General features: G+C 34.0%; 2 protein-coding genes across 21 annotated transcripts; both read right to left on the reverse strand.

Moving 5' to 3' along the window:
• Positions 1 to 3,382: 3,382 nt before the first annotated feature.
• On the reverse strand, positions 3,383 to 12,991 carry LOC129288182 (disease resistance protein RUN1-like). 20 transcript variants are annotated; one of them, XM_054924617.1, is made up of 12 exons: positions 11,582 to 12,991; positions 9,426 to 10,928; positions 7,733 to 8,837; positions 7,277 to 7,552; positions 6,446 to 7,159; positions 5,363 to 5,752; positions 5,157 to 5,241; positions 4,670 to 4,874; positions 4,506 to 4,579; positions 4,339 to 4,391; positions 4,014 to 4,243; positions 3,383 to 3,754 (listed from the first exon to the last, which is right to left on the reverse strand). In XM_054924617.1, exons 2-7 carry the CDS (start codon positions 10,424 to 10,426, stop codon positions 5,212 to 5,214), a joined length of 3,516 nt encoding a protein of 1,171 aa, XP_054780592.1. In that variant the 5' UTR covers positions 10,427 to 10,928; positions 11,582 to 12,991; the 3' UTR covers positions 3,383 to 3,754; positions 4,014 to 4,243; positions 4,339 to 4,391; positions 4,506 to 4,579; positions 4,670 to 4,874; positions 5,157 to 5,211. The 20 variants fall into 20 exon arrangements, with proteins under 20 accessions (XP_054780592.1, XP_054780604.1, XP_054780600.1 ...); XM_054924619.1 differs by lacking the exon at positions 3,383 to 3,754 and having other exon boundaries at positions 3,792 to 4,243; positions 4,670 to 4,709; positions 4,779 to 4,874; XM_054924621.1 differs by lacking the exon at positions 3,383 to 3,754 and having other exon boundaries at positions 3,792 to 4,243; positions 4,339 to 4,398; positions 4,670 to 4,709; positions 4,779 to 4,874.
• LOC129289029 (disease resistance protein RUN1-like) lies at positions 10,724 to 11,979 on the reverse strand. Its single transcript, XM_054925857.1, has 2 exons — positions 11,582 to 11,979; positions 10,724 to 10,928 (listed from the first exon to the last, which is right to left on the reverse strand). Exons 1-2 carry the CDS (start codon positions 11,977 to 11,979, stop codon positions 10,724 to 10,726), a joined length of 603 nt encoding a protein of 200 aa, XP_054781832.1.
• Positions 12,992 to 21,212: the final 8,221 nt, after the last annotated feature.

Here is a 21,212-nt window from a genome sequence, read left to right on the forward strand (position 1 = left end):
TTCTATGGCCTCCTTATTCCAAAAAAAAAAAAAGTCGGATATAAAAGTTTTTATATACCAAAATTTTTCATTTTTTCAAGTTCGGCTCTAGAAAATAGAGAGCCAAAAAATAACTCAAGAGGCATGGCTTATATTGACATTTGACAACTCCAGCATTTACATTATTGCGTGGAAATAAAAATTATTTGAAATATTGCCCATTTTGTTAGTCTAAAGTGATATGCTAGTTTTCTTTTATAAAATAGTGATATGGATATATTTTTTGGTTTTTTCTAGAAAATAATGTATATATCGAGGTGCACAAAATTATAGTTCTTTGGTATTGAACTTGGAAGCAATTGGCGAGGGGTGAGAGTTGGCATTCATAAAAAATTAGGCGTACATCCTCTCATTTTGTTCTATTTTCGCATCAAGCAAAAATAACCAGAAGTGGGGAAAACAAACATTAAAGTGTATGTTTCTCTTTGTACTTTTCTTTAAAGAACGTTAAGCATCTATACTAATAAATAGGATATTTTTATTCTTAAATCATTTTTTAAAGAAGCAAAATTTTCTTTCCTTTAGTGATCAATTAACTTTATTGGGTTTTTTTTTTTTTTTTGCTGATTTGATATGCCTTTTGGTGTTAATATATTCTTGAACTCTTTTTTTATAAATATTGGGCAACCTAAAATTTCTTTCCTTCAATGAGCATTGGGCACCTGTACTAATAAGTGGGGTATTTTTTTTTCTTTAAACTATTTTCTAGATAAATGAAGGGAAAATTTTTGCTCCTCTAAAATATAGTTTATGAAAAAAATGTTTTACTTATTAGTACAGGATAACTAATGATCAATATTTTCAAAACAAGATCGGATGTTGAACCGAATATGGTAACGATTCACGGTTCGCATGGTCCAATCGGTTGGACCCATGGTTGAATGGATGACATAATAATTAAATTAAAAATATATTATATATATAATAATATATATATATAATAAATAAATATAAAATTGCTACATAACTTGAAAATAAAGCTAAATATTCTAAGTTAATTATGAGTTAATAAGCCTCATGACACAATATAACATCCAATGATTCAATATCAATGCTCACAACAAATATCCCTATAGTAATTTAGATTTTTTTTACTTGAATATTTATGCAAATTAAGATGTAAAAAAAAACAAGAATGAAAATGATTTACTCCCTTCGTTAAAAAATGTAAGGCATTTTTAATTGAATCTCATTCCCTAATAAAATAGTTACCTACTTTCAAACTGACCCTATCTTTCCATATTTACCTCTATTAAATACCCTACAATAAATATAAAATCATTCATCAATAGGGGCACTTTAAAAAAAAGAGGTAATGATTACAACTTGAAAGACTAAAAATGCCTTACATTTTTTAATATTCAACTACTCAAAAAAATGTCTTAAACAGAATGAGTATTAAAAATGGTGTTAAAAAAATGAAAACGAAAGTATTATTTGAATATAGGGTTAAAAATAGGAACAAAATGCACAAATTAAATTTAGAGCGGCTCAATCCGGTTCAAAAGCTAAAATGATTTTGTAATTCAAACCAAGCCGAAACAAGGATTGGTTGGCTATCCAAACAATTGGACCATCCGATTTGGTTCAATTTTGAAATCATTGTCAGCGACCCTTCAAAGGAAAGAACTGGGTGAAAAGTTACACTTTAACCTAAAAAATAGTCATAATTCCTTACCAGAAATGAGATACACAGTTGATATCAAGAAGATTATTGCGAAAGGAATGCACAAAGCCACAAACCCATCCAGAAACAATCCATGATACTAAGTCCGTTGAATGAAATCCAATGCCTGAAAACAAAGCAAAATCGGATTCAACCTTCAGACGTAGGTGTTTCGGCTGAAGCCTCTGATCAAAGCAGAAAGGCCTCCTCCTTTCACTAATTGGAGACATGATATTCAACTTGATCTTAGAATATGAGAATACAATACAAAATACCTATATATTACTTGTATATAATTTTCTTTAAAATGAGGGATTATATATATTTACATTACAAAAGTCTTAAGAAAAATACAACCAGAATAAAATAGTAACATTGTAATAAAAAGGGAGAAGGACATTAATAAAGCACTAAGAGATTAAATTAAACTCAAATAAAGATAAAGAAATTTGGAAATATAAGCACTAAATATTTTTTAATAAATTAGTCTAGAAATTTGCTACTCATATTATAATTTTAAACCATTACAAAAGAATTTGTGAGTGGAATTTATTAATTTATAAAAAAACTTGTCAAACATATTACTTCTTCCGTGATTTACCAATCTTATAGATGTGTTTCCCTTGTGTATTTTTTTTTTATTAACCCTTGAGAATTGGGTTAACTCTCTTGTATCTGATATGCAGTCTATTTATGCTGGTAGCAATACAAGCGCCTATTTGTTTTTTGTTTTTGAAATTAGAAAAATTTAAAAATTTGTTTGAATAAGTGTTTTTTATTTAGTTATTTCTAAAACTATTTCCATTTTTTGTTTTTAAAAACAAAAAAATAGAAACAACTTCAAGCTATTTTTGTTTTATTTTTTATTTTTAAAACAAATTACATTTAATTATTAAAAATTATAATTATCTTGACCAATTTCTATCATTAATTATCACCATTAACTGTCTATAACTATCACTATCAGTTTATTTTTTACTTCTAAAACTTCTTTTTAATTAATATAACCAAATGAATTTTTATTTTATTTTGTTTTAAAAATAATTTTTAAAAACTGTATTATAAAACAGTTTTTAAAAATAAAAAAAAAAGAGAACAGAAACCAAACAAGTTCTAAATTAGCCTCTAGTGGGCTCCCTTTCTACCAAAAAAATAGTATGCTTGAGAAATTTTTTTGTTTTTGTCCTCTATCCCTTCACCGGCCCTCTTCACTTCCTCACTTCTGTTCAATCTTTACTCTGAAATTACTTTGGATGATTTGAATTTAACATTTTATAAAAGTATTATTTAGATGTTAGAATTTTTAAAATAAATCAATATTGTACAATTCTGATCTTACAGTCTAGAGTATGAAGAGGAGAGAAGCTAGATTGACTAACAATAGCCCTCTCTGTCCCTTTTCCCTAAGCACAACAAATGATAAGTGATACTTTCTAATTACTCTTTTGCAGCATTTAGCACGCATCTTCTTAAGAGAACGCATACACACAAAATTTGTAGTAAGACGAAGGAACAATAAACTAGGCAAGATGTTAGAGTCATTCAAAATATAATATATGTTAGCTATTTCACAACTAAAATTCCAAAACGTCTATTAAGTCACTTAATAGCGATATATGGTGAATTACTGAATTATCATATGCACATTAAGGAAATCAGTGTACTAGTGAGATTCAGTGACTCCATCTAATGATGCTTGTTTCAGATCTTCAAATAAGCTTGCAACATCCCGTTAATCTAGGTACTTCGTTACTAATAGTATCAACATTCAGTTACTAGTAGCCGTTACAAAAGAGGGGTCTCTCCATTGTTTTTATCCTCCTTTTCCCTTCACTTTCCTAATCATAACTGTTAATCAAATCCATTACTAAAACAAATAATTTAATGCAGTGATATCAATGATCATGATTAAGAAGTGGAGGGAAAATGATGATAAGAAAAAAAAAAAATGGGAAGACCCTTCTCCCAGATGTTACTAGCACCCTGAGTAGCCATCATTGGTGACCAGCCATTAATGATAACAACAGGTAGTTACCAGCACACGAGGCACTGTTACATGAAAATTTCAGAAACTATTACTAGAACATTAAAGAGTGACAAATTTGCACTACAGCACTTAATTTCTTAATATGCATAGTAGAATGTAATTCTACTTGCAATATATATGAGAGAAGTGTTCATGGAATATAAATAATTAAATATGAATTATGACATGGGAGCAGAAATGTTCAAGACTGAGAGATTAGAAGGCCTATGGTGCTATGAGATACACATCAAAAGCGGTATCAATGAGGTTGATGAATCCTACCACTTGAACGGTAAGGGAACTCATGAAATTTTCAGCCCCTGCAGTGCAAACATGGTCATGAAAACCAATTAATGCTGAAGTTTTTGCACGTGAGATGTGGAATGCACTTGGTCTGGTTTAAAAATTTTCCGCTGCCTTGTTTGATAAATTATGGAAAAGAATTTCCGACAACAAGGCTTCCTTGTAAATTCTTGAAGAAGAGATCTTGAGTTATTTGTTGCTCCCTGACACTGATGCAAGTACACATGCCAAACATACATGATTACATTTGAGCTTAATTAACACAATAATCACTATCGAGAAGTATCATTTTACTACAACTTACCTACTATCACAAATAGCTGGTCTCTGTCACCACAAATGTTCCAACGTCACAATCTAGAATCTCGATTCCCAGTTTCATCACATAATAAATCAAACTCTGATAATACTGTCTACTCATGATATAAGAATTCATTCAAGACTAAGAAAATAGTAAGAATAGAAGCTTACCGAAGTCTTGTTCCTTCTTTCTACAAAATCACCCCTCTTAGAAACCAAGACTGCACTTCTCTAGTACTATTCACCTATATTGGGTCAAAAACCAAAATGCTCATTAGATTCAAAGTCACAGAAATGCAGAAAAAACAACATGAAAAATAGTAAATTTTACTTACTCTTGCATACACCCGCTCCAACTATAAAGATTTTTCAACCCTAAAATTGTCAAACATCACCAAATCAATATTTTTTTCTGGTTCAAATGGAAGTTTGCAAGTATAGCACCTTGTTCTTCACTTGCCAAGACCAAAAGTGCAAAAGTCCTATTCAAAGTAGAGATTCAAGTTCAATAATGGCCATCTCTCTCTTCCATGTAGCATTCTGAAAAGTGAATCAATTGCACAGTGAATATGAGTAAAAAATTAGACAAGCCAGTTTAAGTGAGTGGACAAGGATTTGAGTTCATGGGTCATGGATTTGGATCAATGGTCAAGGGTGTGGTCACTTAAAACAAAGGTCCAATGACCTCAATAACTATTTCTAGACAAGCAGGCACCAATATAATTATCATAAACTGTATAACACAGATTGATTATTTCATTTACTAAGAGAACAAGTGAGAAGGAGTGCTATGATACAAGAGCTGGAAGTGGATGACAATACCTCAACAGAAATCGAGGATGTGTCATTTTTCTTGCTTTCAATCTGTCATCACTTATTAAGTGAAGCCTTGTGACACTATTCTCCACTGAAAGAAACATCACAATATACCTTGATTAAGTAAAAGTAAATTCTATATTATGATAACCCTTATTAACAAAAATTACAAACCGTCTTATACATTATTCAGTGATGTTCTGCCCAGATACCTTATTTGTTTCTCCACCATATACGAGATAGATTGCAGTCTTCTTCACAATATATTTGTGTAAAAAATCTACGATAAAATCCACCTCATTTCCAGGCTCCAAATTAGATATTATATTCTGCCATTTTTCACCAGTAGAAATTGCAGCATCTCGCTTGTAGAACTCCATGGTAGCCTTTGTAAAATTCTTTATCATGACACCAATAGGATTTAAAGATGACGTGCAATCTTGAAGAGATGAATAAATAATGTACAGGAGTATTCCATTTAAGCAACGACCAAAAACTTGAGGAACTGTAAATGAAACTGAGGGTCCTTCATTTTCAAAAACCAGCCAATGAGGATAATTGTCTCCAGGAAGAGAATAGTCAAGCCCTCCATTAGTCCGCCCCTATTCCATGATCACAAGAAAAAAAGCACTCCATTTACTCGAGAACAAAAGAAATGTAATAGTCACTTCTGTTGTCTCTGCACCTCTACACCATGCACATGCTAATTATAAATATCAATGTTTAAACACATTTTTTCCAACACTTGGCAAGCATGCAGCAAATGCACCACGCATCCACGACTTGTAGTGATAATGAAAGAGAAACTAGATGGAATGTATAGTGAGGATTGAAAAATCAGAAGAATATGTGTATCATTCAAAATACAATGCTTATTATTTCACATCTAAAATTTTGAAAACATCTGTTATTTCACTTTATAACTGTAGGAATACAGTGTATTTGACAGTATAATTTAGTCATTTATTACAATAATGGTAGCATATACTATTAAGAGTAAAAATCTGTAAGTACTAGCACTCTAAATAACCATTATTGTTAACTGGCTATTAAAGTATTATAGATAACAATGAGTAATGATTAGTACTTTAAGCATCATCACCTGGATATTTTAGAAAATGTTGCTAACATGAAAAGAAAATTAATAAATTTTAAGTGCAATACTTAATTCCTTAATATGCACTACAGTATTTGTCTTGAAATTTACATGAGAACTGTGTTCTCTTAATTATAAATATTGATCACGCAGTAGCAGCAGCAGCAATGCATAGTAAGAATAGAGATAAGAAGAAAACCTCTGAGATACTCTTCAAAAGTGTATCAACGACTTTGTTGAATCCTCCCACTTGGATGGTAAGGGAACTCGTGAAATTTTCAGCCCTTGCATTGTGAACTTGGTCATAAAAACCGATTAATGCTGCACTTTTTGGGCATGAGATTTTGAATGCACTTTGTCCTGTCTCCGAATTTCCACTACTTTGTTTAGATAAGTTATGAAAAAGATTATGCAATAAAAATGGCATGCTTGCAAATGCTTGATGAAGAAATCTTCGACTACTTGTTGGGGATGTCCAAGACCAAATGAGAGGTGAAAATAAACCATCCGGTAATCCTTCATAGCCACATAATGAGATATATTTGATGCTTCTTGATCTTACTAAAGAACGAGGCACTTCTGTTATAGCAGTTTCATTTGCCAATAGAGTTGTCAAAGATTCCATTTTCTCAAAACCTCCTTCTAATTTGTCAATCTTTGAACAACCAAAGAGATTGAGAGTTTTCAATGATTTTACATTACATAAACTACTTGGCAAATTGGTGAGATCTTTACAATTCTTCAAATTCAACAAAATAAGGTACTTTAGATCTCCAATGGATTGATGAATGGAAGACAAACGTGGACAATCTTTGAGTATCAGCCTTTTAAGATTTGGCAAATTTGAAAAGTCAGGTGTTTGCCTCAAGGAATAAGAATGACTTAAATTGAGAATTTTCAACCCCTCCAACAACTGGAAGAAAGAAACATTCTTAGATAAAATTTAAATATAACAGGAAATATTAAATAAATTGCAACAAAAACAATTATTATCAATAACTTCAAATTCCAGAAAATAATTCAAAAATACCTGGCACTTCTCCCATACGTGGGTGAGATGACTGTATTTCAAGTCCATAGCAATTAAATTTTCTAGATGAAAATTATCTGGCATGCAACTTAAAGGAAATCCATGCCAGCAAAGCCACCGCAACTCTTTTGATAGATATTCATAGTTCCCCTCAAGTTTTACGTGGCCAAGTTGAAGCAATCTAAGTCTCGTCATCATCTTAAATGCAATTGTATCAAAGGATAGTGTTTTGGTTTTTGACAAATTCAGAGCCAGTCCCCTAATACACCTTGTCCCCTATGAAACAAGAACAGGAAAAGAATGAAAGAGAATATTGCCATAGGATTATTGCATTTGAGCAATATGATAATGGTTTGAAATCAATAATTGGCAACCATAACGAATGTATAATGTGTATTGACCAAACAAACTTTAGTGTTTTAACACACAAAAATAAATTGTTTAGAAAGTTCTTACCATATGATGTGTTAACACTTCAACCACGTCTTTATGAAACCACAATCTGGTACGCTTCTCAGGCTCGTCTGGTGACATTTCACGAATGATCTCTCTTCCCATGTCACGTAACAAACCATGCATGTCAAGCTTGTTATTTTTGTCAACTTTTACAAGGCTCAACTCTATGAGTCGAGTGATTCCAATTTCTGCATGTAGTCCACAGCCATCTAATATTTGTGTGGTATAATTTCTATCCCTTCCAATAAAAAAACAACATATATCCAAGAATATTTCTTTCTCCGCATCATTACTCAAACCATCATAGCTTATTTTTAGCTTCTTGTGTATTTGATCATTTGGAAGCCCTTTAAGTCTGTCTAAAACACTTTCCCAAGCTTGTACTGGCCTATCAAACAAATAAGAGCCAAGGATTTCAAGAGCTAGTGGTAGTCCTTCGGAGTAAGCAATAACCTTTGTTGAGAGTTCGAGGAAATCTTCTATCGGGTTTACTTGCTTAAATGCATGCCAACTAAAAAGCTCAAGAGATTCATTGTCATCCATTTCTTTCATACTATATACATGATCAGCTTGAATGATCTTAAGTAAATGCTCATCTCTAGTAGTGATGATTATTCTGCTGCCTGGACCAAACCATTCACTGCTTCCACACAAAACATCAAGTTGGACCACATCATTTACATCATCTAGTACAATAAGTGCCCTTTTATGACGAAGCCTTCCCTTTATTATAGCTTTTCCCAATTCAACACTATGTAGTGTGATCTTTTTTGTTTGTAAAATGTCTGAAAGAAGTTGTTCTTGCAAAAGAACCTGGCCATTTTCTTCATCCCAAGCTTTTCTAATGTTTGTGAGGAAACTTTTTGCCTCAAAGCTTTCACCAATTTCATTATAAATAGCTTTGGAAATGGTTGTTTTACCAATCCCCCCCATGCCAAAAATCCCTACTATCATAACATCATCTGATTTACCACTTAACAAGTGGGTGATTTCTTGCATGCGAGAGTTTATTCCCACAGGATGATGAGCAACGAATAAATACATGTGGTCATTCAACTTCAGGGTGACAGTTTCAATAACATGATCAATCAACTCAGCATCAGTTCTAGCCACAAGAATAAGAAATTAAGTAAATAGAAGATAAACTTAGAATGGAGCAATATATATAAATGATTGATTTATGATCTCTGTCTCAGTCATAATTTAATTTTAAATGTTCTCCAACCATATTGATAAGTTAAACAATGGAAGAAAATTAAATAATGTTTATCTTGAAATAATTGTGTTAGTTCATTTCACTTTATATGTTACTTTTGGAAAAGAAATTAGCTTATGGCAGACTCTATATTACATTTTAAAAATTAGATGGCACATTGAACTGCTAAAACAAATGGTTCACAGTCAACATAATTATGCATGTCCAGTGTTACAAGATGAACTGACAAGGGTTTCTTGTAGAGAGCCAAATTGTATAGAAATTTGAACTTTTCAACAAGATATACCAACTTGAATTCTAAGTTTGAATACCCACTGAGTAAATAAGTCTAATTTTTTTTTTTTTAATACCATGTTCCCTTTATCAAAATAAATCAAAATAAAACGATATCACTTTTTTCATTATCTAGGCAAGTATAACAAAACCAAAAAAAAAAAGCTTTTGAGGAGTGCAAGAGTATAGGAATATTGTATTTACCTATAATGACCTGAGTACCAACCAGATAAATTGGCAGCTTCATGAAGTGCTCTCATCCAATTGAATTTCTTGTCTTCGCTGGCTGAAGTTCTCCTTACAAGGCCTTCCAATGCTTTTCCAAAAGAGCCGATTTGCTTACGTACATCTGATGGTTGGACACCATAGAATATAGGCAAGACCTCATGACCAGTAGTTCTGTGACACTGAATGATTTTCTCTAATTCTTGCAAGCACCATCTAGAGCCAGTATAATCAATTGAAAATACAATGATTGACATCCTGGAATTTTCAATTGCCTGTGTTAATGTGGATGGGATGTTTTCTCCCCTTCTAATCCCATTATCCATGAAAGCTTCAATGCCTGCATTTTTTAATGCAACATGAAGATGAGTTGTAAAAGATTTGCGTGTATCTTCACCCCTAAAACTCAAGAACACATCATAGGCATATTTGGATTTTGGCTTCTTAGGATTGATTTCTTTTCCAATCTCTTGCAGCAAATCATGCATATCAAATTTGTTGTTTATGTCAATTTTTACAAGGCTTCGCTCAATGAGCACACTTATTCCAGTTTCTATAGGAATTTTGAAGCTGTCTAATTTTTGCATGACATCCTGTTTTTCCTCACCCACATAAAAGCAAGCGATGTTAAAGAATAAATCTTTCACTGAAGCATCCAAATACTCACAGCTTATTTTGAGCTTCTCTTGTATTTGACCTGTGGGAATGCCTTTCAATTTCAACAATACACTTTTCCACTCTGGCTTTGTCTTACAGGACAAAAGAGAGCCAAGCACTTCAAGAACCAGTGGCAATCCTTCACAATATGTAACTATACTTTTTGCAAGATTAACAAAACCATCTCTTGGACTAGAATGCTTAAAAGCATTCCAGCTGAAAAGCTCAAGAGATTCACTGTTGTCAATTCTTTTCATTTCATAGACATATTTGACATTAAGGTCATGAAGTATATGCTTATGTCTTGTTGCAATGAGTACCATACTCCCATAACCGAAACATTCACCCCTCCCACATAATGCTGTGAATTGGTCTGTTTGGCTTATGTCATCAAGTACTATAAGTGTCCTTTTATCATGTAGTACTGTCTTTATTTGACTAACTCCCCTTTCAGTGTCAACTATCCTGTCATGTTTCGTAAGAGAAACGTCTGAAAGAAGTTGTTCTTGCAAACAAACAAGACCGTTAGCTTTCCCTGATACATTTTGTGTGCTTTCAAGGAAACTCCGACTCTCAAAACTTCCACCAATTGTATCATAAATAGCTCTAGCAAGAGTTGTTTAATCAATTCCTCCAATTCCCCATACGCCTACTATGATCATCTTCTCTTCTAAAGGAATGATATCTTTTGAATAGTATTTGGCCAAATGAAGCACTTCATTAATACGAAGTTGTATCCCCGGGAGACATTGTGGGATATCTAAGTAAGTCTTGTCTAATTCCTTCTTAACGTATTGAGTGATTTTTCTTATCATGTTGATGTCACTGCTCAACAAAATAATTTTACTATCAGGAAAGAAAAGTAGCTTAAATTATATGAACATTACAGCAAATACATGTGCAAATTATAATCCTATTGATAATTGTTTTCTTTGGTCCTAGAGGAAGTAAAACAGTTGTAAGCCTTGAGAGTGGGGGTGTTGGGAGAAGAAAAAGTGTCAGTTCAGTCAAGATTCTTGAATTATTCATCGATTATATTCTTTTTAATATGATCCAATATAACAAAAGTATAAACTTTAAATAAATTATTGATTATTGATTTAGTGCCTGGAAGATAATTTCTATTTGATCTTTAAAAATTCGTCTGTTTTTAATTAGCCCCAAAAAATATTGAATTGATTGTTGTTGTCCATGGATGATGATGATTAAAGAAAAAAAAATTGTAAAGATATGAAATTAAATTAAAATATGATATAATTCCTGCAGCAGCAACACTTTTCTAATGTCGAATTTAATGTGTCAGTTTTTTTTATTGGCCTCAATTTGTCACAACAGTTTAAACCATATCATGGGAGGGGGAAATGAATCCATTATTTGGAGCAATAAAAACAATAATCTTTCCAAAAATACTTCAATGAAAAATACTCTCTCTTCTTTTACCATGAGGCAATGAAAAATGCAAGGCATTAGGTGCTTACCCGGAAGTTGAGACCTTCCAGCCAAACAACGGTGCCCCCCAATGAAAACCTCCCGTGCTAGCCAGTGCTTTGTGGGTTGGAAAACCGTATGCAAATCTGCCACTCTGTGCACGCGCTTCCAACGGACTCAAACCACAGTATACACCCAACACCGTTTTGCCTTTATTCATATGACACTCCTTTATTTTTTGCAGTTTGCACAGAAAATCTGGGGAATCACAGAAGTATCTAGTGAAAACAACGATCACAATCTTTGACCGATCGATGGCTTCTAACAGGGTAGGGGTGATCTCTTCATTCTCGTCGATGAATGTTTTGACCGCTGAAACTCTTAGAGAGAATTGAAGAGAGGTTATTGATTGGTATCTAGTTCGGAGAATCAAGAACACGTCGTACATCATTTGTTCTCGTTAGGACACGGACTTGGGATTGATTTTAGATGAAGGCGTGAATGAAGAATTTGGTTGTGCTGCTATTGAAGTGAGTTGCTTCTGAGGCACAGTTGAAATGATTCACTCATTTAGATATTAATTTGAGTAGTCCCCCACTGTTTTCATGAAAGCAGACAAGATCTTTTTTTTTTTTATTGTTTCTCAATTCCATGAAAGTCTACGCGATTGCAATTATTGAAGGTACTAGCTCCAACAAACTGAAGACTGCACCTAGTTTAATAATCAAGTGGTCGGCCCGGAAGTTCCATTCTGGCGACTAGCTTCTACCGCTAGCGCCTGGACTTGGAAGCAAGACAAAAAAGTCACAGTCAACCTTTACGCAAGCCGCCTAACGTTCGAATTCGTTGTATTTCTTATATGAAGAGTGGCCTGCACATTAAACTCATCTAGGTCGTCCGCAAGCATGCAATCCTATCCGTTCATCAGTTTCCCCAAACACCTCAGCTCGTCTTCTTCCTTCACCTGAACTATTCATTCCCAATAGATTCCCTGTTAGGCATTCCTATATTCTCTCCCTTATACCATAGATGTTTTGGTATTGAATTTGGTAGCAATCAGCAAGGGGCGAGAGTTGGTATCCATGAAGAACTTGGTGTAGATCTTCTCATTTTGTTCTCTTTTCACATCAATCAGACAGAAATAACCCGAGGCGGAGAAGGAAAATAGTAATAATTCCTTACCAGAAATGAGATACACAGCCGATACCAAGAACATTATTGTGGAAGGCATGCACACACCCACCAAGAAATAATCCACGATCTCTAAGTCCGTCGAATAAAATCCAATGCCCAAGAAACAAAAAGGAATCAGATTCAACCTTCAGACCTATGGGTTTCAGCTGAAGCATCCGATCAAAGCAGAAAGGCCTCCCCCTTTCACTATTTGGAAACATATTATAATATTCAAATTGATAATCGTTGTTATTGTACGCCAAGATTGCAAGCCAAAAAGCAACAGCAAAAGCTGTCATGAAGAGGTCTCTGACTCTCAGACTCTGAAGCCGGAGGAAGAAGGCGACTAGAGGTTTTGCAGAAAATAGATCAACGGCTTGGATTGCACGCTCATGGACGACGGGATTCGTCTTTTTTTTTTTTTTTAATGGCTAAAATATACTTTTCAATCTTTTACCTTTATACTTTCTCCAGTTATATTTATAAATTACAGTATAATTTTTTAAATAATAATTAAAATATATTTTTAAAATTACTCTTTATAAAAAAAAGAAAGTAATATGAAATTATTTTTTAAATTTATTATATAAAAATATATATGAAATTCTACACACTTTTATTTTTTTTATTTTTTTTGCATTAATATTGATAAAGTTAGTAGAAATGATTTATAAAGAGGATCAAAGAAATATACAATTTCAAGCTCGCTAGGGAAGTGTCCTTTTTAATAGAGTTTTCATAATAACACAATCAAAATTAATAACAATTTATTTAAATTTTAACAAGTTAAAAAAATAAATGGGATAAACTTAATTGTATAAGTGTTAGCCCTTCATCAGCAAGATCCATTCATGTTTTAATAATAACAGATTCAAAATTAATAATAATCCATTCAGGTTTTAATAAGTTAAAAAAACTTATATGATAGGTATAATTGTACAAATGTTAGTCTTTCATCAATAAGTTTGTTAAATTTGTTATATAGAAACATATATGAAATTCTACACACTTTTATTTTTTCTTTTTTTTTTGCATTAATATGGATAGAGTTAGTAGAAATGATTTATAAAGAGGATTAAAGAAATATACAATTTCAAGCTCGCTAGGGAAGTGTCCTTTTTAATAGAGTTTTCATAATAACACGATCGAAATTAATAACAATTTATTTAAATTTTAACAAGTTAAAAAAATAAATGGGATAAACTTAATTGTATAAGTGTTAGCCCTTCATCAGCAAGATCCATTCATGTTTTAATAATAACATATTCAAAATTAATAATAATCCATTTAGGTTTTAATAAGTTAGAAAAACTTATATGATAGGTATAATTGTACAAATGTTGGTCTTTCATCAATAAGTATCTATTTGAATTTTAACAACAATCAATTCAAGTTTTAACAAGTTAAAAAATTGATAGGATGAACTTAATTATATAAGTGTTAGTCATTCATTAACAAGTATCTATTTGAGTTTTGACAATAACTCATTCTTGATTAATGACAATACATTCGAACTTTAATAAGTAAAATGTATGAAGTTTTAAAGCTTTCAATTTATAATTAAACATGTCATATTAATAAGTAATATTAATAAAATAGTGTGCTAAAGTATAAATCTATCCTCGAAGTTTCCATATAGGTACATCTAATATCCTCAAGTTTGTTTTGGGGCAATTTCACCCCCTCGGTTTTTAAAATGATACAATGTCACCCTCTATTAATGAATCTAGATATTGACAATTAGTTTAACTGTCAAAGTATTGAGGTGGCATACCACTTGTCAAATGGGTCCATAATTTAATTTCGCTTAATCATCTACTCTCTCTTTTACCCCATTCACCTCATCAAAATCTTCATCCTCTTTACCATCCATCTTCCTTTGTCTCTCTCTTCTCTCTCCCTCCTGAGCTTCATCACCATCTTCACTTTAGATTAGTTGTTCCCCAAGGCCATTAAAGAGCTCCATCACTCACTTCTATTTTTCAATAGCTTGGTTGAAGGAAGAGGAATGTTTTAGGGTGGGGATATTATATGATGGTAGAGAAGCTATCAAAGGCTTGAGTTGGCTCAAGCCTAATGGTTTCATCGATCTACAATCTAGGTTGAGGGTTGTCCCCCTTGGCTCGAGCATGATAAATTCATCGATCTACAATCTGGTTTGAAGGTTCACCCCTTTGGCTCAAGCATAATGGTTTGTTGATCTCGATCTAGGTCTATGACCTAGGTATTGTAACATTTTAAGTTTCTCCATTAGTAATTATCAGTGTTTTCAAGGATAATTTAGTTAATTTAGATAAATTGTTGATTTAGCAAGGTTTATGGGAGACTAAAATGGTTTTTGAATCCTCAAACAGCCTTAGAAGAGGACTAGGTCAATGTTCAAGCAGGCTATGGCACAAAAGAAATTTTAAAATTTTGTGAGATTTTTTGTGCTATGCGCCACGGTGGGCGTGTCAACGCGCCGCAGTTCACGTGCCAAATCTACACTTATCAGATCGCGAATTATACTCAAAAAATAGAAGAGAAAAAGTAGGAACTCGAGAGCAGTGATGAAGAAAGACTTGTGACTGTTAGGGCTTGCTTCTAGCGTGATTTTGGAAGTCTTTCAAGCTTCATATACATTGGGTAAGCCTTCCTTTCTTCTCCCTCTCCCTCTTTTATGCGAAAATCTAGATTAGTGGGGGAATGGAGGCTTTGATTTCAATTCCCTTGGGTTTAGACCGAACCCATTAGTTTATTTAAGGTCTTGGAAAGTTAAATTAAGCTTCTAACCCTAAGTTTATAAGTTTTGTGGTGATTAAGAATTTTTGTTAAGGGTTTGGACGAACCCTAAATATAATTTAAGGGTTTTGAGACAATATGGGACATTAGTTAGTGAATTTAGTGTGTTGGGATGTTTAATAGGATGGTTAGAGTGTTTAGGAATCATTAATATTGTTAGAAAAGGAATTTGGGTATTTTAGACACTTAGAACCTAGAGAATTCAAAGTTATCTGAAGTAATAGTTGATGATTGTCACTTGATTGTGTAGATTGAGCATTGCTCGAGCTATATCATGCGTATAGAACGTGTGGAGCTAATGTTGAACTACGGTAACCCTTTTGTGTGTAACAAAGGGTTGAGGTAACGGAATAATTTACACTGATTAATTATATTGCTTAACTGTTTATGAGTAAATATGTGGATTTAAACTTGAGATTTGATAACCTTGCATATTGTGAAATGTGGTTTTGTGCATGAAAATCTATTTTTTACAAATGATGAAAGCTATATATAAATGAGTTGAGAAATTTAAAATGTTTATGTAATATATATATATATATATTGAATGTGGGCATGATCATGTTAGGCGTGAGAGTTCGCCCGTAAGAAGGAGTAATGGAAGTCCATATGGTATGTATCTCTTTAATGCCTAGTGAGGCACGGTGTTGGAATTTTTCTCCTTAGTATCCACGCGGGATACTGTGTTGGAGAGTAACGCTCCTCAGTATCAATGATGCGGTATTGGAGTAACGACACCCCGATTCGTGCATGATAGGGGGAAACCGTAGTCTGGAAGTGGGATAGGAAATATGATGCGTTCTCACTCCATTAAACACACTTAACAAATAAAGCTCATGGTAATTGAGGGATTAACCCTGAAGAGTGATTACCAAGATTTAATCCAAAAGGAAAGGATCCCAAATTTTTCAAATAGAAACGAGTTAAAAAAAATCAATCAAAACCTTTCATATCAGAGTAAAAATAAGTTTTGGAAGTATGGGATGCCTCAGAGGAGTGAAAGGAGTCGAAAATGATTGAAAACAAATTATGCACTGAAATACAGAGCAATGCGCCATGGCAGACACACTCTGCACCGTGGATTGTTGCTTTCTGTGCCACACGCCGCGGCTCAGGCACCATACGTCGTGGCTTGTTGCACGAAATTTCACTAGTTTCACTGTCATCTGATAATAGAATCAGGGAAACTTCCAACTCGCCCTGATTCTCCATCCGACATCTGAATAACATGATCTAGGTGTCTATGAAAAGCTCTTTTCCTATACTAACTAATGGCATGGGTTTTACTTCCAAAACAAGTCACACGAGAAAATTGGATGCCCAAACATATTTTAACCACTTTTCAACACTTTAACATAAAATGGGTGTCCAAAACCCTCAACAAGTGCCAAAAACTTTTCCTAAATCTAGACCATGTCTAATAGACCTAAGACTACCAGTACAATACGTCACAAGCACCAAAACATCATTGTAACTATAATTCACTCCTCAACCCCAATTTAATAAAAACAAAGGGGGAGGTAAATTAGCATTACATTTAACTTGAATCATTCAAAACATGCTCAAAACTTCATTTCTACACTTGCACTAGTATTTTAGCCCTATAAACATATATATGTCAACTTACACAAAGGCTAAGGGCCCAAAATGCAATTCTAACATTTTCAACAACCAAAATAGTGCAAGTGAGGTAATATGCATCCTAGAATTGGCAAGCTATATACTATTACACAATTAAAGCTACACTAAAGGCATACAGTAGGAATATGCTAATTCCCTACCTCTTTAGTTTTCTCCCTCTCAACACCAGAGCTAGAGCATGAAAAGTATTAAATAAGATGGGTGAGTCTAGCCACTCAATAACCAAGGTTAACCCTATCCTATACAATTATATATCAATTATAAAACAATACATGCGCAAGGAGATCAAATTTATAAAGCATGTCCCCATATATCACATTTTATGATTTTTCACTCTATAGTAAGGGTGTTTATGGAACCCGGTTGCCCGACACGCCCACCCAAACTAGGTGAAATTTTGCCCTGCCCAGCCTGAAAAAAATAGCCCAATATAATTTAGGCATTTTTGGGCAAGGTTGGGCAATGGGCAAGGTATACTGCCCTGCCCGTTTAGCCCAGCCTGAAACATATGTTTATATTTTTTTTTTGAACTTTGAAGGTACAGATCTGCAAATCTGCCCAGCAAGCAAGGAGCCAAGGGTTAAGGAGGACTGAAAGACTAAAGAGAGCCCAGCCGGCAGCCCCACACGACCACACCTCTTACTCTCTAACCCTAGCAGTCTCCACTTTCTAGAGTCCCGTCACCATCAGCGTCTCAGTCTCAGCATCAACGAGAGCAACTCAGCATCCCACAAGCCACAAGTATAGACCAACACTGCCTCTGCCACACATCTCAATCTCCAATCTCCATTCTCTACTCTTATCTCTCGTCATCATCGTGTCAAGCGCCTCTCACTTTCTCGTCTTCACTTTGCTCTCCAGTCTCCAGTAGCAGTTCCACTGATCACCGTTAGCCATTGCTTGCCATCATTCTCCTCTCACACAATCTTCATGGTCACCGTCATTCTCCTCTCTCCCATCTCCTTATTTAAGTATTTCTCACAGTCATTCTCTTCGCCCATTCGCTATCAATCTCCGCTGACACTCTTCATCCGTTTGGCGTTCATTGACTCCAGCTGTGCGTGTTAGTTGATTATGTGTTCTTCAACTCTGTTCGTGCTGTTCGTGTTTACTGTTTACTGTTCTGCTGTTCACTCATCTCTGTCTCCATTCTTAAGTATTGTCCAGTTCGCGTCTGCCTAGGTTTTTCAATTTGTTCTTCTTCATTCTTTTAGTACATTTCCATATTAGTCTATTTGATTTGATTTGTTTCTGTCTGGAAAAAATGCTCTGTTGATGAAAATTCTGATACGAGATTGTGAGGACAATTCTGAGTTCTGAATTTATTGTTATAGAATATGTTATAATGTATTAATGTTACATATATAATACATTGCACACACTTTATCCGATTGGCTATTGCAAAATGAAGGGGTTATTTATCTGATTGCTATATGATTTGATAAATGAATTTTATCCCAAAATGACTATTCTACATCTCTGTTATATGTATTTCTTTGTGATTGTTATATCATTGGTCATTAGATAACAAGCTTGATTTTTTTCTTTTTATGAAATTTGTGGTTCTGTAATTTTGTTATGCTAGCATGGAGGATCAAGCTTCAGTTGCATCACCTTCTGGGACATCTCAAACACCAACCCCTACTGGACCTTCCTATTCACCAACCCTATCGGACCTACACAAACCCCAACTCATACTCTTCCTACACAAACAGCAGCCCCTCCCCGTCAATCTGTCCCTCCCTTTGCACCTCCTTCTCTTTCCCCCCATGCTCCTCCCACCCAAACACCCACAGAACATATCACACAAGTGACAGATACTGAGAGAAGGGGTCGAAAAAGGAAAGAAAAGGAACCCAAACATACATCAGAGGTGTGGGATTACTTTGTTAGTTTGCCTATAGAAGAAACTAATAGGGAGCATAGAGCAGCATGCAAATATTACCACACGACTTATGTTTTTGATCCATCATGCCATGGGACACATTCTTTATTGAGGCACATCCCAAAGTGTCCAAAGAACCCTCATAAGGCTACTAAAGATAAGAAACAAGCAATGATAAATCTGTTATTTGGTGGGATAAGTGGGCAAGGAAAATCTTTAGTCACTCACTTATATGATGAGAAGAGGTGTAGAAGAGCTCTTGCTGAATTTATTATTTGTGATGAATAGTCATTCAAAATTATTGAGAAGCCTGCATTTAAGAAGTTTTTGAATGAGTTTGAACCTCGCTTTCCAATCCTTTCAAGAACAACAATTGCGAGGGATGTGTGGCAGCTATATCTTGTTGAAGTAAAAGTACTAAAGAAGATCTTAAAGTAATGTTCTAAGCGTGTTCGTCTCATGACAGATTGCTAGACGTCAAACCAAAATTTTAATTATTTGTGTTTGACGGCACATTTTATTGACAATGAATGGAAGCTTCACAAGAGGATCCTAAGTTTTGTTATGATTGAAAATCATAAAGGTGAGACTATAGGGAAGACCATTGAGCAATGCTTATTGGATTGGGGTATTGATAAGGTGTTTAGCATAGCTATGGATAATGCTTCATCTAATGACACGGCTTTGGGATATCTTAAAAGGAGGTTGAGAAGTTGGAAGGGCTTAATTTGTGGAGGAGACTATCTACAATTAAGATGTTGTGCACATGTTCTTAATTTGGGGGTCAATAAAGGCATTAAACACATGAAAGATAGTTTTGAAGCCATTCGAAGTGCTGTGAGATATGTTCAGTCTTCTCCTTCATGGTTTCTAAAGTTTAAAAATTAGGTTGAATCTGAAAAAATAGAAACTAAGAGCCTTGTCTACCTTGATATTAGCACTTGATGTAATTCAACATATTTGATGTTGGAAGCTGCAATGAAATTTTAAAAGGTGTTCGAGTGGATGTGTGATGAAGATGATGACTATATTGCATTCTTTAGCTCTAGGTAAGAGGGAGGTGTTTTCTCTAGCCCTATTCTTGATGATTGGAAAAATGCTAAAGTCTTCATCAAATTCTTGAAGGTCTTTTATGACATAACTTTGAAATTTTCAAGCTCCCTTGTTGTAACATCAAATGATTGTTTCCACCAAATTGCTCATGTTCAGCAGATGTTGCAGAAGCATATTGGAAACAATGGTAATACTTTTTTAGGAGATATGAGCTCTAAGATGCATTTGAAGTTTGATAAGTATTAAGGTCAGGTAGATAATATGAATCCATTGTTGATTATGGCTGTCATTTTAGATCCTCAGTACAAATTAGTTTATGTAAATCACATGTTTGAACTCCTTTTCAGTAACCCTAAAGAATGTGCATTGATGATGGATAAGGTAAAAACTTGTTTGTATCGATTGTTTGACGAGTATTCTGTTGGGGTTTCTACTGAATCAAGGCCTACCCATACAAATAATGCATCTATAAGTTCATTGCCCTCTCTTGATGATGATGATGATGATGATGACATTAAGGATCCAGGGGCAATGTGGTTAGAGTCTTTAAAGTAAAGAACTTCAATGGATCTACAAAGTGAGCTAGATAGATACCTTGCAACTGATTCTAGAGTTGAAATTTCATCATCTAATTCTAAGTTTGACATACTTTTATGGTGGAAAGCAAATTCTGAAAAATATAAAATTCTCTCCCACATGGCACGAGATGTATTGGCTATGCCAGTTTCTACAGTAGCTTCTGAGTCTGCATTTAGTACTGGTGGACATGTAGTTAATCAATATAGGAACTCTCTATCTCCTAAAATGACAGAAGCACTAATTTGTGGGCAAAATTGGTTGCAAAGTGGGCATTCTCTCTCTGAGTTAGTTGATAAGCTTCATGAATTTGATAACTTTAATGAGACAGAAAATATTATTTAGTTTACAAGTAACATTTTTTTTTCTAAAGTTTACACATGCACACACACATACCCTTTACTTTAGTTTTTATATTAATGTAATTTTTTTTTTGTTTTCAGATGCAACACTTGGAGGGGAGAATGCAGCTGCTAGTGCTGATTGAAGTGTTTCTTTACAAGTATATCTTGACCCTTTATTAACTCTCTAAAAAATTAAATAACAAGTGTGTAAATTTAGTTAAGTTAGAT

Source organism: Prosopis cineraria, unplaced genomic scaffold (assembly GCF_029017545.1).
Source record: "Prosopis cineraria cultivar Desert tree isolate PC_DT_omini unplaced genomic scaffold, ASM2901754v1 PC12, whole genome shotgun sequence".
NCBI lineage: Eukaryota > Viridiplantae > Streptophyta > Magnoliopsida > Fabales > Fabaceae > Prosopis > Prosopis cineraria.

Bases quoted from the DNA above. Each gene is read 5' to 3' on its own strand.
- LOC129288182 (XM_054924629.1), bottom strand. From the start codon at position 10,426: ATGGTACTCATTGCAACAAGACATAAGCATATACTTCATGACCTTAAT. The intron at 8,838-9,425 runs GTAAATACAATA...TCTTGTGGCTAG, and splicing joins TGGTACTCAGGTCATTATAG to AACTGATGCTGAGTTGATTG. The intron at 7,553-7,732 runs GTAAGAACTTTC...CTTGTTTCATAG, and splicing joins AAGTGTTAACACATCATATG to GGGACAAGGTGTATTAGGGG.
- LOC129289029 (XM_054925857.1), bottom strand. From the start codon at position 11,979: ATGTACGACGTGTTCTTGATTCTCCGAACTAGATACCAATCAATAACC. The intron at 10,929-11,581 runs GTAAGCACCTAA...TTTGTTGAGCAG, and splicing joins TGGAAGGTCTCAACTTCCGG to TGACATCAACATGATAAGAA.